The sequence below is a fragment of the Amborella trichopoda genome, chromosome 13, assembly GCF_054954075.1.
Source record: "Amborella trichopoda isolate Santa Cruz 75 chromosome 13, AtrichopodaSantaCruz75HAP2 v2.0, whole genome shotgun sequence".
Taxonomy (NCBI): Eukaryota; Viridiplantae; Streptophyta; class Magnoliopsida; order Amborellales; family Amborellaceae; genus Amborella; species Amborella trichopoda.
Genome location: NC_142348.1, coordinates 18,075,787 through 18,091,532, shown reverse-complemented (window position 1 = coordinate 18,091,532; position 15,746 = coordinate 18,075,787). Strand labels below are relative to the sequence as shown.

Here is a 15,746-nt window from a genome sequence, read left to right as displayed (position 1 = left end):
CTATACTTAACTAAGGGTAACCTAAACCATCATCCTAACCCAACCATTCAACCCCACCCTACCATATTCCCGTACCTAGACCATACACCCTAATACACCATAACCCCATACCTAAACCATACACCTTAGTGTACAATACTCCCCTAACTAGACTATTCACCCTAGGATACCATAAAGCATACACCACACCCAACCCTTCTTGGCTTAGTCTATGTCTCCTAAGGAAGCTTCTTCCATGAGGCATCACCTGAGCTCGACCCAGCATTCCACACCTCCAGGGTACTCAAACCACTAGCCTAGTACCCTGTTAGCGCCATCTATATCCTCCTAGGGGAGGCACTGCCAGAATTCCACCGGACTTTTAGTCCTTCACCCCGTCTCTACTTAGCCTACTCCACTCGAACCTACCATGCCTACCCCTTTCGAACCCATCTAGCCTACCTGAATCCACCTAGCCTGCCCCACTCAAACCTACCAAGACTACTCCACTCGATCCTCCTAGCCTACCCGAACCCACATAGCCTACTCAAACCCACCTAGTTTACTTAGACCACCTTGAGCTTAACTCAACAAACTCACATTGAACAAACTTGCAGCTAACCCCAAACCACATCCAGCCAACTTGCACCTAACCCCGACACGTTAAACCCTCATCGAGCCAACTTGCACCTAACCCTGACCCACATTGAACCCACACCGAGCCAACTTGAACCTACCCTAAATGCATCCAAACCAAACTACAAACCATGCCTACATTCAAGCCTTTTTAAGCTAGAGACCAACCTAGGAGTTCTTAGAACCCGAGCCATAGCCTGTGAGCGTTTCAAGAGAGAGAAACAAGACGGGAGGAGTACAATTGGGTTGAGTCCAAACCGCATCCACAAGTGACCAGGGTGCTTTCTTCAGAGGCACACACGCGCTGGGATCTAAGAGGGCAACACACCCGGGTGTATCTAACCCCTACATTTTGAGGTAATCCTTACCTAATTTTTTGAACTTTGTTGTTTCACACCTCGCCGCACTGCCAACCTTATCCGCATGGGCACACATCGAGGTCACCCAGGTGTACAAAAACGTGCGCATGCGAGGGGCATGGACTTATGTACCGAGCCGACCACCAGAATGGGCCTAGGTTTTACGAGAACCCCCATACAACCCAAATAATGTTTTTCAGTACTGCCCGACTTCTAATTCCATTTCTAGAAGGTATTTTTTGGGAGTTTTCTAGAATCCTAGAACCCGTACATGACTGAATCTTTTGATTAGTTAACAAGACAACCTTATCATCAAGCTTAAAGATAGATTTAGAACTCTCAATCCTAGTGAAGCTTGAGGCCGATAAGAGCATATAAATCCCTCGCTAGCCTCCCATAATTCATAACTTGAATTCTATATATGATCCTAGGAAAATAACCTAAAAATTGATAGAACTATAATACCTGGAAATTCCTTGAAATATAGAGAAAATCCCTTTGATTAGAAATCCTAGTAACACTAGAGATAGAAAATCCTCTAATACCCCGAGCCAATTCTCTGCGATTTTCAAAATCCTAATTCCTAAGCTTTAGGAAGACATGGCCCTAAACATCTCAAACCAAGGAAGAACATGCACTCGGTAAGTTCGTCAAGAAGTAGGGTAAACAACGGAGTAAATCAACTGGTGGTCTGGTAGGGGCGTTAACTCTGAGAATTTGGGTGTCCCGAGGTAATTGGTCTAGGCTCAGGTAAAGTTTTATTTTAAATATTAGAAACCCTAGTAACCCAAGAGCTAGAAAATCCTATAATACCCTAAGCCAATTCTCTAAAATTTTCAAAATCCTAATTCATACGCTTTCGGAAGACATTGCCCTAAACCTCCCAAAACCATGAAGAACATGCACTGAATAAGTTCCTCAAGAAGGGTAAACAAAGGAGTAAATCAACTGGTGGTCTGGTAGGGGCCTTAACTTCAGGTATTTGAGTGTCCCGGGGCAATTGGTCTAGACTCAGGTAAAGTTTTATTTTCTTTAATTTCAGTAATTTTTTTTTTATTTTATTTGTTGTTTTGTGGATTTTTTGTGATTTCATGCTGGCTGCTTCTTCTTTTGTCTTCCATCTATCCATATATATTTTTTGGGCAGAGTTAGTGGGTTAATTTTAGTAATTTTTATTTTATTTTATTTGTTGTTTTGTGGATTTTTTGTGATTTGATGCTGGCTGCTTCTTTCCATCTATTTGGGTGTCCCGGGGCAATTGGTCTAGACTCAGGTAAAGTTTTATTTTCTTTAATTTTAGTAATTTTTTTTTATTTTATTTGTTGTTTTGTGGATTTTTTGTGATTTCATGCTGGCTGCTTCTTCTTTTGTCTTCCATCTATCCATATATATTTTTTGGGCAGAGTTAGTGGGTTAATTTTAGTATTTTTTTTTTTATTTTATTTGTTGTTTTGTGGATTTTTTGTGATTTCATGCTGGCTGCTTCTTTCCATCTATCCCTATATTTTTGTTGGGAGCGCTAGTGGGGAGAAGGCCCCTATCTTTGATGGGAATTGAGCCTAAGACGTAGCGTTACAAAGAGTCAAGCAGTAACCAATTAAACCTAGGCTCTTTTCCTAAAATTTATATCCCTGCATGCAATATCAGTGTGCCACATCATGCCTTTAGGGTTTCAAACATAATGCTCAGGAGTCCCCAACTGCATGACATCTACAGCAAACAGTTGACCGGACCTCTACTGCCTGGAGAGAGGTCCCAAATGCCACCATACACTACTTTTCCTAGCTCCAATTGAGGATTCCTATCCGTCCTTCAGCGCTCATCTCCACCGTCCACTGTGTGAACAGTGGATGTGAAGTACATACTACATACACATGATCTGTCCACCGATGAATGTCGGCAGGACCTTTCCTTATGGGCAGGGAAAGCAGGAGTAAAATGGTCGAGAAAAGGAAGATGGGTGAAACATTAAAGAAGTCATTAATGGGCAGAGTCCACACTGGTTTTGGCCCCTTCAATGTCCTTTTGCGGAATTACGCTATTCGGAACTCGGATTCCTCTCATAATAAACAAAACGCTTAACAAATAAAAAACAAGCGCAATAGCAGCATACCATGCAAAATTGTCCCCCTCTTTTCCCAATGGGTGCGGTTTGTATAGAGCCCAGGCTCTAACCAATCAAAATAGAGTGTACCCTCAAATAGCATCAAGAAATGTGATTTCAATACTGGAAATCTTTGTGATAGTCTTAAAAATATTTTCATCTTTAATTATAAAATTGAAAGTTTCAAAAATAGTGTAGATCTAGTAGATCTATGAAAACAAGAAAATCTTGAAAATTGACGGTCCAAAATACGTTACATGATGCACTATTTCCAAAACTTGAAATTCATTTTTCTCATGTCCATGCACCTTGATGTCGAGATGATCGATTTGAGGATATTTGAGCATCAAAACAACCTCTTCTAATGAATTTTTTGAGTGGGTTCTAATTTGATTGTTTAGAACCTCGGCTCTATTTAAAACTTTCCCTTTCCAAATGGGAATACATTAAAAATGAACGATTGCATAGTGAATTTCATTTTATTTTATTTTTGTAAATTATATCTTTATGGAAAACAAAAGTATACAAATATATCATTTACGTTTGATACAAGGAAGTTACAGTCGCTCTTGTCCATTAGATTTTAAATCGGGGCGTTTATAAGAGTACTATTGACTAGACTCAAAATTAAAAAAAAAAAAAAAACAAATTATCGAACTTGTGACACATCCCAAGCTATTTTAAGAGTGATTGTGACCTCCTTGTAACAAAGATAAATGATCTCATATTTTACAACCCCATTTTTATATTTTTTAGGTGTGCAACAAGTTTAAATTTTCATGTCAATCTTATTTATAAAAAAATTATTTTTATTTATAAAAATAAAAATTCAAACACTGACACATGACTACGTTCGTCCAATAGGCCTAAATTGATTTTGTGTCACTAGACATATGTTGCTCCTTACCATAGTTAGCAAGTCCCTATTTAAAACACGATTTTTTGAAAAAATCTCTGATTTTTTGAAATCCATTAATAACTCCAAGTTTTCCAAAAAAATTGTATTTTTTAATGGAACCGATATAAATATATATTTTATCTTTTTTTTAGAACAACATATTCAAATAACTTCTTCTATATAACTTTATTTCTTTATTAACTTAATATTATTGAATTTTGGTTGCATTAACAGTAGGAAGAAGTTAAGAATCCTGATTTCACAAAAAGTTACCATCAAATATTTCACTAATGAGTTCCCATAGAAAAAGTGTACGTAAAAAAAACAAGCAATATATTTCCAAAAAAAAGTAACCAAAACAATATTATATCTCAAAATAATAGATAGAATTAGAAGAAGAATAACCTAATGAAAATATATATATATATATATATATATATATATATATATATATATATATTGTTCTTTTAACCCATAGCGTCCCTATAAAGAGCAAGAGAGTGATTCATTAATACTGAAGATTGAGGTAGCTAGGATTTCAATGCGAGATTCAAATTTGTTTAATCATTTTATTGTTTTTTTAATACATAAAGAAGTTTGATTAATTTTATATTTTATTTCATTGGTGTATACAATATAGCATTTTGGATGAACCACTATTTTAAACATTTAGGTCTTTGCATTTTCTTTAAATTAACTACAACCCTATTTTGAAGGCTTTTTTGGTTTTTTTTTTTAAAAGAAGTAATCTTTTACCTTAGTTTATAGTTCTTGTTATTAGCTAATTGGTTCTTATGTTCGGTATTGTTGTTGTTGTTTCATGTTATACTCTCAATAAATGTACGATATGTTTTGTGCTATAGCAACAGAGTAAGCAATGTTGCTGGATTTATTGAAAGCTTCAACAAAAAATTATCAAGTATAACTCTAGTGACATTAGTTAGAATACAAATTCTTGTGTAATGGCTTTAATATATCTATACAATATCTACACATCATAATCCTATATTGTGTCATCTTTACATATCTGATTTTTTTACTATGTTTTTTAACCAAATCCGAAATATTCACGATTCTATAACTTACCTTGTCTTTTAACGATCCATATTTTTTACCCGACTTTTTCCTCTGACTGTTTGAAATAAAATCGATTTATTATTGATGCTTTGGTTTGCCATTATTTTATTATTTTCCGATTTTGCTAACTCGGCTGCTAAATTGAATACAAGCCATTGAGGTACAATATTCCAGACTCAAGGTGGCTGACAATATGCTTGTGCACACACATAAATATAAATATAATCTTACTCAAGCATCATAACAGGTAAAAACCTACCTAATTGGGGTCCGTTGGTCGCTTACTTAACCCTAGAATTCGACAGAGAATCAACCAGCAAGGGTCCTAAACTGTCAACGCACTAATATTTTTCAAGTCATTATAAAACCCAACAATTCATAAACCAAACGTCACCGTACACCCTCAAGAATATATCTCCCCTTCCTGACCAATATTCTAGGTTTTCTATTTTATGTGTAATGTATAAATAAATCCAACAATCAACATCATTTAGATAGTTTAATCGGCTAGGTATTTATTAGTATAAATGACGGATTTCAAGGTAAGAAGTAAAAGATGTAGTTTATTATGGACAAAAAATAAAAGTAAAGAGACAGTTTCTACGAGTCATGTAGAAATGATTCATCTCTTAAAAATTTATTTTTGAGATGGATTTTTAGACATAGGTTTAAAGGACATGTAATTTCTAATATGGAGATCATGAATATGGAAAAATAAATAAATTTTGGAAATTTAAAATAATAATTTATCAAGAAAACATTTGGGCAGTTAGTTTCAATTGTTTTTATATAGACCACATATTTGCATCCATCTTTAAGCCGCAAATGTAGAAATGCGGTCCCCACCACATAAAACAAGTTTGTAAAATATAAAACCTCCTTTTTAAATAATAAATGTATATGATAAGACTAGGTCAATGTTGGATGTGAGATCGGGTGGTTAGTGTTGTGGACATAAAGTCCAAAATAGAAGCTCTTGAAAATTGCGATGCATTTCAATCTATCATATTTTCATATCCAATAGCTAAGAATAATTTTGACTTTTTTGTATTAAAAATGAATGATCTTAGCAAATGGGTTTGAGTTCATGGTGGTAGCATCACTTGAGCCTCAGCTATCGGTTCAGATTTTTATTCCCACTAATGCATTCAAAAACCCCTAATTATTTCTAAAACTGGGTAGAGGCCTGTACTCCCACTGATCTACCCAAAAAAAAAAAAAAAGAGTGAATGGTCTTAGAGTTTACATTCTTTATAAAATATCATAAAAAGATAATGTCTCACTGGGGAGCTCCAAAATCTTGATCGCAAAATTTGAAGCTTTGAAAATGATTGAGATCTTACGAATCTATGGACAAAGACAATATAAAATGAACAATGTAAGATACAGCAGTACAAGACATACTACTTTTATATTTAAAATCTTCATTTTTTTCCTCAAATGCATGATAGTCGAGGTCGAGATAATTAATTCGAAAGTCTTGAACTTCGATAATGTAAAATTCGATTTCGGTGACTCATCCATACTTCTTTTTTTAACACAAGACATCTTAGTTTAACCTTTCTAAGGAGAAATATTTCTATTGGCTTCGAAAAAGAATCTCCTAAATGACAAAATTCCCTAAATAGTTTTAAGAGTATTTTGTTAATTTTAATCACATAAAATAATTTTTATTATTTTTATCATTTGCACCCCTGCCATATGTATGCATGCCCTAAATTTCACAGCAAAATGATTTATAGAATAAAAATAAAAAATAAAACATTCTGAACCACTAAAGCCATCTCAGCCTTCTACTCAAATCCGACAGCTGATATCGAGGGTTACATATACTACATATGTGGGTGAGGTCACACGAAAAGCCCTCTCTTTTCGAAAAAGAAAAAGTTTATATAAGGTTGACGCCTTAAAATGTAGAAGTAAGATGTACATCTAAAATCCTTCAAAAAAAGGTTGTTTTTTAAATTGAAAAACATCTAAGCAATCATCTCAACATCGAGATGTATAAATATGGATAAAAACAGAGATTATCAAGTCTTAAAAATAGTTTTTCTTGCAACATATTATCTGAACCATTTATTTTCAATATTTTCGTATATTTATAGATTTACCTTATTTGAACCTTTTTTTATAGTTTAAAATCCTATAATTAATATAAAAATTGATTTTAGTACCATCCTAAAAAATATTTAACACCAAAATTGTATCTCATGATAAAGTTTGGAGATGGTTTAAAATTGCAACTAACTCTATGTGGACCAAAGCCTGGAAACATGTAACTTTCTCTTTTGTCATTTAGGTGGAATTTTTGGGTGCTATGGTTACTGAAAGTGGAAGGGGTCATTGGGATACTGTCCTAGCGTTGAATTTTGGGTATGGTCTCTGGCTTATTAATCATTCCTCTGTTCCACGAATGTGATCCTTCCTGTACAAAGAACATGAGTTACCAAAACGTAACCAACATCCACCTACAACTTTCAACCCTGGTAAATAGTAACCACGCAAATGCCACTCTTCGATGGAGCAACCGTGCCACTTTGGGAATAACTTCAGATCGGCGATCCCAAGGAATTCAATGGCTCCCATAAAAATACGCAGGTACTGTACGCTTTCAAGAGATTTTACGTATGAATACTCTACCTATAATACAAAATACTTTTTTTTATTGGCAGAAATTACAAGGAAGGTCGGTCAACCTGTCCTCGGACTGCATTTTAACAATTTTTTTTTCCTAGTGTTTTCATTAGTAGGGTAGTGCCCCAAGTTTTAAAGGCAATACCTAGGCGATTCGAGGTTAGAATCCTAAGACCGTCCCCATCTTTGGACCACTGTTTATTTCAAAAAATAAAAAATAAAGAGCAGTTCGAGGATGGCAACTTCAGATCGCCTTGGAATTGAGTTGTGCTCGGTCCAGAAAGCGGTCAGAAGCTCCCATCCTCGGACAAATGTTTTTTTTCAAAAAATAAGACATAGCATGGTCTAAGGTTCTCATCTTTGAAATGCTCAGGAACCAAAGGGTGGTTCGAGGATTCGAACCTCAGACAGCCTGGGCACTGCCTGCTGCTAGAGCTCAGAGCACTGCACTACTAATGAAAAAACAAAAAAACAGAAATATTAAAATGTGGTCTGAGGATGCCATCCTCGGACCGAGGGGCAATTTTTTTTTTTAAAAAAAAAAAAGTTGTTTAACTGATCTTCCTTGTAATTTGTGCCTATAAACAGAGCATTTTGAATTTAGGTAGAGTTTTCGGGTCCATACGTAAATCACTCTTATTTTAAGTGCAAGATCAACCAGCCAGGCTAAGCTGCCTTGCCCATTGCCCCTAATTAAGACCATAGTTAGCAAGTCTTCGTATAAAACATGTTCGTTTTTTTTTTTTTTCTTTTTCTTTGATATCTGCGTTTTTTAAATCGGTTAAGAACTTTGAGTTTTTCAAAAGATATTCAAAAAAATAGATTTTTTTTAAGGGTGCGGTTTGTATAGAGCTTAGGCTCTAAACAATCAAATTAGAGCCTACCTTCAAATAGTGTCGAGAAATGTGGTTTCAATATCAAAAATATTTGTGAGAGGATTAAAATATATTTTTATCTTTATTTATAGATTTTAAAGCTCAAAAAATAGTGTAGATCGGCATATCTATGAAAACTTGAAAATCTTGAAAATTGATGGTCTAAAAATGCGTTACAAAATACACTATTTCCAAAACTTGAAATCCCTTTTTTCTCATCAAAATAAGCTCTTCTAGTGAAATTTTTGAGGTAGGCTGAAATTTGATTGTTTAGAGACTCGGCTCTATATAAACTTTTCCTTTTTTTTAAATAGAACATATATAAATCCATATATTATCTCTTCTTAAAAAAATTTCTTCTTTATAACTTTAGTTCTTGATAAACTTAATATTATAGAATTTGGTTTAAAGATAAGCACATTAACAATATGAGTAAATATAATCTTGATTTAAAAAAAAAATCCATAAAAAATTTCACAAATAAGTTTCCCCTAGAAAAATTATTCGAAGCAATATATACCCCAAAAAGTAAGATACCAAAGCAATCATATATCTCAAAATAATAGGTAGAGTTAGAAGAAGAGTAACCCAATGAAATATTTTTTATTCTTTAAATCCAGATCGTCCTTATAAAGAGCAAGAGAGATTCAATGATATTAGAGATTTAGGCAATTAGGAATTCAGTGTGAGATTCGAATTTGCTTAAGCATTTTGTTGATTTCTTTATACACATCGTAGTTTGATTAATTTCATTCTTTTTAATTTTTTAATTTTATTGGCGTATATAATACTACATTTTGGATGGGCCACTATTTTACATATTTGGGTAAGTGTGTTTTGTTTTAATTAACTACAATCCTATACTAAAAGTCTTTCTTGTTTTTTCTTTGAACAATATTTCTATATTTTTGTTTACAGTTCTTGATATTTACCAATGTAGTCTTTATGTTTGGTATTATTATTGTTTCATTTTACACTCCTAATAAATCTATGATATATTTTGAATTTTGACAATAGAGTAAGCATCGTTATTGGATTTATTTACTACTCTAATGATACTAGGTAAGGCCATAAAATTATTAGTCAATAACTTTAATGTATCTATACAATAATTCAAAATCATAATCCTATAATACGTCATCTTTACTTCGATTTTCTCACTATGTTTTTTTGAGCCAAATCCAAAATATTCACAATTCTAAACTTATCTTATTTCTTGACGATCCGTATATTTAACCGATTTTTTTTCCCGATTTTTTAAAATAAATCGATTTACTACTGGTATTTTGGTTGGCATAAATATCATTAGTTCACACGTGTTTGGCCTCCAACACTTATGTCATCTCACATGCTAGGGCAGAGTGGGGACTAAGAACTGAACAATAGGAAAAGAGGAAAGTCAAGAAGGGTGGTTAACCTTTCTCTCACATAAGGAAGGGAAGCGTATCAGTTTATTGCGGGTTCGAGTGCTGAAGGAGAGAGTGAGAGAGAGGAGAGAGAGTGGAACAGGTGGACAACTCTATTTGCTATCTTTTATAATACTTCAGTGGTTGGGTAAACCAAACCCTGTTCCTAAAAAAGAAAGTAGCAGGTCTACCCACATTTTGCCCCCAACTTTTTCTTCTTCGCTGATGCTTAAACTTTAATGAGCCTGGTTCAGTTGCTCCTCTGAAAACTCCTGGTTTGAGAGAGAAACTTGTTTGTAACCAGAAAGTTAGTAAGAGAAAGAAGAACACTCGTTGCCATACTAATTACCAGTCAATGGGATGGGGAAGGTGGGGAATTCAGTGAGTGATTGCACATAGAGAGAGAGAGAGAGAGAGAGAGAGAGAGAGAGAGAGAGAGAGAGAGAGAGAAGCTATTTGTTCTAGAGTGAGAAAGAGTCTATGGCCAGTTTGTTGTTAATATTCCTGTTCCAGTTTCTAGTTGTGGTGGTGAATAATGGGTTTCTTGGTCTAGGATTGAATTCTGATGGGGTACTTTTGCTTTCATTGAAATATTCAGTGATGAGTGACCCTCTATCGTCCTTAGAGAGCTGGAATTACAGTGATTCCACCCCTTGTTCATGGAATGGGATCACCTGCTCAGTCATTCAGGCCCAAAACAATGAGCTCAGGGTCACAAGCTTGGTTCTACAGGGAAACCAGCTCCTGGGCTCGATCCCACTCGAGCTTGGCTACATAGACCACCTCCGCCTTCTTGACCTCTCTAACAACCTCTTCAATGGCACCATTCCCCTCTCTCTCTTCTCCTCAACTGAGCTTGAAACTCTCTCCCTAGCCAATAACAAACTCTTTGGAAAGCTTCCAGCCAATATCACCGGAAATTTCACCCATCTCCGCAATCTCAACCTCTCTTTTAATGCACTGTCTGGGGAGATTCCTTCCAGTCTAGCCCAGGCACCGGAGCTCATATCTCTCTCCCTTAGCAACAACTTCTTCTCTGGCAGTTTACCCAGTGGGTTTGGCTCCAATTCTTCAATGCCTACTGAAGTGTTGGATTTTTCTTCGAATTTGTTGAATGGGTCCTTGCCTGAAGACCTGGGTGGCAATATCCAGTACCTGAACCTTTCATTGAACCGGTTTTCCGGTGAGATTCCAGCAAGTTTGGGATCAAAGTTGCTGGAAAATGCCACATTGGATTTGTCTAACAATAATTTTACTGGTTCAGTACCGGATTCTGGTGCCTTTGTGGTGCAAAAGCCAGAATCTTTTTCTGGAAATCCGGGCCTTTGCGGTAGGCCATTGAAGATTCTCTGTTATGCACCTGCAACTCTCTCTGATCCACCCCCCAATTCAACAACTTCACCACCTGCCATTGCTGCAATTCCTAACACTCTTGGGGCTCAGGCTCCTGTTGCAACCACTGTAACCAACAAAAATGGCTCAACAGTTGTGACTAGAAACCAGAGCAATAACAAAGGGCTGAAACCAGGCGCCATTGCCGCAATTGTGGTTGGAGATTTCGCAGGTCTTGGGCTTCTGGCCATGGTGATCCTTTACAAATACCAGGTCAAGAAGAAAAACCGAAAGGGTGAAGTTAAAAATGGGGAAAAGATGAGGAAACAGAGCATCGAACAGGGGGGTCTTAAAGTGGACTCCACTTTGCAAGACGGAGGACATTTATCGAGTTGGTATTGTTTAAGAACAGGAGGAAATGATCGAGAAGACAACACTTCTGAATCGACTACTGGGTCCTCTGACACTGAGGATGAAGAGCAGAAGAAGCGAGAAGGGGGGGGGAAGCTGGTAACTGTAGATGGAGATACGGAACTTGAATTAGAGAGGCTTTTGAAGGCTTCCGCATATATATTAGGGGCGAGTGGGTCGAGCATTGTATACAAGGCAGTGCTCGAAGATGGAAGCATGCTTGCAGTGAGAAGGATAGGGGAGTGTGGAGTGGATAAGATGAAGGATTTTGAAGGGCAGGTGAGGATCATTGCTAAGGCAAGGCACCCCAACTTGGTTCAGCTTCGTGGGTTCTACTGGGGACCTGATGAGAAACTTTTGATATATGATTATGTTCCTAACGGAAGCCTCTCCAGCGCCTTCTATGGTAACAAACAATCCATGCTTCTAGTTGATTATTATTGTGTAAATGTTTGCTTTCCTCGTGATAATCGGGTTCACTTTGTTCTCAGTTTTTTCTTCTTCATTTATTTTTTGTTTGTGCGAAATATAAATTACTACATTCATTAAGGCCATGTCAAATTGGGTTACTTAATGCTCTTGGCATTTCTGTCTTCTTCATATAAGATGTGCTGGTTGTGAATTTTCATAAAAAACCAGATTAGGGTTACATTCCGGCTATTTGTTTTTCTCTTATATAAATTTCTTTACATACGATTTATCAAGATTCAGGGCAATGTGGTTTATGCTTCGCAAATCCTAGTGTTGTTTTATAGAAATTGAGCCCTTTCTGTCCAAAATCCTTTCCTCAGTTTTCACATCTTACTTACTGTTTCTGATCAAGGCATTGTAGAACTGTGTTCTTTTTGGGTTTAATACATGCCAATCTTATATTGGGGTTTTCCCGTGGACTAAGCTAAGTTTTTGTTCAGTGCAATTGGATTCTTTCTGCTCTTGGAGTTTCCATTAGTTCTTTTTATACCTTCATTGAATATATTCATGTGTTGAATTGAATTTAAGCTCCTTGACACCACCCTGTTTTTGTTTTTCTTTCTTGGCCGTTTATATTTTTTCTCCTCTGGTTTTACTATATTAGTGTTGCCGCACTCCAATGTTTTTCTTCCTGCTCCTAGTTCTGTCTTCAAATCACATTAAGGACGATGTTGGATTGTTTTTAGCAAGCCAATGGGTCTAATGTTCTTTGCATCCTTCTCGTTTGGCAGGGAAAATGGGTGGTTCTTCTTCTCCATTTCATCTTCCATGGGAAGCACGACTAATGATCGGCAAGGGTGTGGCCAGAGGACTCGCATACCTTCATGAAAAGAAATACGTCCATGGAAACCTAAAACCAAGCAACATTCTCTTAGGCCAAGACCTAGAGCCATGCATAAGTGATTTCGGGTTGGACAGGCTAGTGGCCAATAACCAAGGCAAAGCAAGCAGCTCAGCTGCCCTCCACTTTGGTAGCCAGCGTTCCACCCTCTCAAAAGACAGCCTTCAATCTCCCGTTGCCGCCCCTGACTTGCTCATGAGTGGGAGCCCTGGTTCTTCGAGGAACTTCATATCTCCTTATCAGGCCCCTGAGACCTTAAAGACACTGAAGCCCACACAAAAATGGGATGTCTATTCTTATGGCATTGTGTTTCTTGAGTTGATCACAGGTAAGCCTCCTTCGGAGAAGGACTTTAACCACTGGAATGCGAGGGTTTTGGAGGAGAAAGGTAGGGCCCTTTGGGCCATGGACCCTGCATTGCGGAGTGAGCTACAAGGAAAGGAGGAAGCTGTGATGCTCTGCCTTAGAATTGGGTTCTGTTGTGCTGCTTCGGTTCCACAAAAGCGACCTGCCATGAAAGAAGTTCTTCAATCTCTGGAGAAGATCCCTTCTTTGCCTGCCACTACTCATTAAGCTTAGTGGGATCTAGTGAATTGAGTAACTCACAAGAGCTAACGACATTCCGATACTTCACACTGATCACAATGGCTAACTGCTGACTTATGTTGTTGTTTGGGCATGTTGTGCGTGTTTGGGGTGTCTGGTTTTCTTTCTTCCATTTGTTCCATTGATAAAGATGCAGAGGAAAATTTTTAACTCAAATATCGTAACTCACTGAAGGCTGGGTTAAGATTAAGAATGGAAGGAGAGTTGATGTAATTATTTAGGTGTGATGCTGTGGTTTGCATTCTTCTCTTATTGTCATGTGAACATGGCTTGGTAACGTCCTGAACTTGTGAAACTAGGGAAGTACTCTCGATTAGACAGACTTCCCTGCTCAATTTAATAATGAGCTGTATTGTAAAGTAAAAGGACCGCCCTACTCCTCTTTGATCACGAAACAATTGCGTAATCTGTTCTTCAGGATGCAATTGCATCTCGTGGCTACCATTATTGAGATGGTTATGTTAAGAGTGTGTTCACTTTTCTTTAGTATTTTTGCATATATAGGGAAGTTTATGAATATATGTATTTATGAGAGAGAGAGGTTTTATGAATAAGATTGTATATTAGGAGACCATTTATCTTTGTTGTAAAGAGATCACAATTACTCTTAGCTATTAGATGCCAAATTATATGGCTTGGAGTGTATGACAAAGTTAATTTTTTATTGAGTCTAAGTCAATTACACACTCAACCTCTTGATTTGAAATCTAATGGATAAGCATAATTGTTAAAGAGAGAGGTAGGTCTTCGCTCCTTCGACGTTCCTACTAAGCATGCAATACTATGAAGGAAGTAGTAAGGAAAATGCCCGACTCTCTCTCTTGGAGCACTCGTTTTCGATGATTCTTTGTTTGATCAGATGAACACGTATGGATAAGGGTAGTTTTGGCATTCTCGAACAAAATCATTGGTGGCCACCTTTTCAAAAAGGCATTGGGTGATAAAGGTTTGCTTTTTCTGTCTTTAGAGCTGTGGTGAGAGCCCAAGTGTTTTTTTGACTAACTTTGGAGGGAAGTTCTTAACACTAAACAATTACAAACTCACGAAGAGCATTTCGGATTTAGGTGACTGTTGGTATAAAAAAGAGAACCTTAGAAGTGGTTGAGAAAGCTTACATCTTAAAAACACACAAAGTGAAGAAGCACTTTGCGGTTCATTAATGAGAGGGAATAAGAAAGGGAAACTTGGCATGATCCCACCATTGGGAAACATAGTACGGATTGGCCCATTTTGCTCCCCAGAAATGTGGTTCCTGTTACCTTTTTTTCTATTTTGGTGACCTAGCCCATGAGGAGAGGGGTTACTTTTGGTAAAGCAATATAAGAAAGCGTCTATGGAAAGTATATAATGATATGATTTACTTTTGGTACAAGGTGATCATAATTAATCTTGACCATTGGATATGAAATTGGATGGTTGCATTTATTTCATTACCAAGCTCAAAATTCGAAAGAAATTTTCTCAAACTTTTTGACACACCCAAGCTATTAGATTTCATATTGGATGGTTGTAAGTAATTGTGACCTCCTTATACCAAAGGTAAATGACCTCATTGTATTACAATCACAGGAGTACAAAAGGAAAAGAAAAAAAAATTGGGGTTTCTTATCAGTATGGAGGGGCTGTTGGAAGAAAAAGAGGTTGTGGTGGTATTTTCACTCTAGAGTTTAGGGTCCTCAAGATAAAATCAGGGAGGAAGATTGATTTGAGTTGTTCTTGTTTTCTTTTTTTGGGAAAAAGTTTATATAAGGTTGCAACTTTAAAATGTAGAACTATGGATGCACCTAAAAAATCTATTGAAAAAGGTTGTTTTAATGTTGAAAAACCCTATAATTGATCATCTCGACAGCGAGATGTATGACTATGAAAAATACAAAGATTTTGAGTCTCAAAAATAGTGTATCTTACAACATATTATCTACACCGTCCATTTTCAATATTTTCATAAGTTTATGGATCGATTTGATTTTAACCATTTTTGGAATTTAAAATTTTATAATTAGATATAAAAATAGATTTTGAAATAATCTTAATAACATTTTACATCAAAATTATATATTATGATAAAATTTGAAGGTGCACCTTAGTTGGATTGTTTAAGGTTGCAATCTTATGGA

General features: G+C 36.4%; 1 protein-coding gene across 1 annotated transcript; it reads left to right on the top strand.

Moving 5' to 3' along the window:
• Nucleotides 1–9,312: 9,312 nt before the first annotated feature.
• LOC18433876 (putative LRR receptor-like serine/threonine-protein kinase At4g37250) lies at nucleotides 9,313–14,203 on the top strand. Its single transcript, XM_088856564.1, has 2 exons — nucleotides 9,313–12,117; nucleotides 12,914–14,203. The coding sequence occupies exons 1-2, from the start codon at nucleotides 10,449–10,451 to the stop codon at nucleotides 13,594–13,596; spliced, it is 2,352 nt and encodes a 783-aa protein (XP_088712690.1). The 5' UTR covers nucleotides 9,313–10,448; the 3' UTR covers nucleotides 13,597–14,203.
• The last annotated feature ends 1,543 nt before the right edge of the window (nucleotides 14,204–15,746 follow it).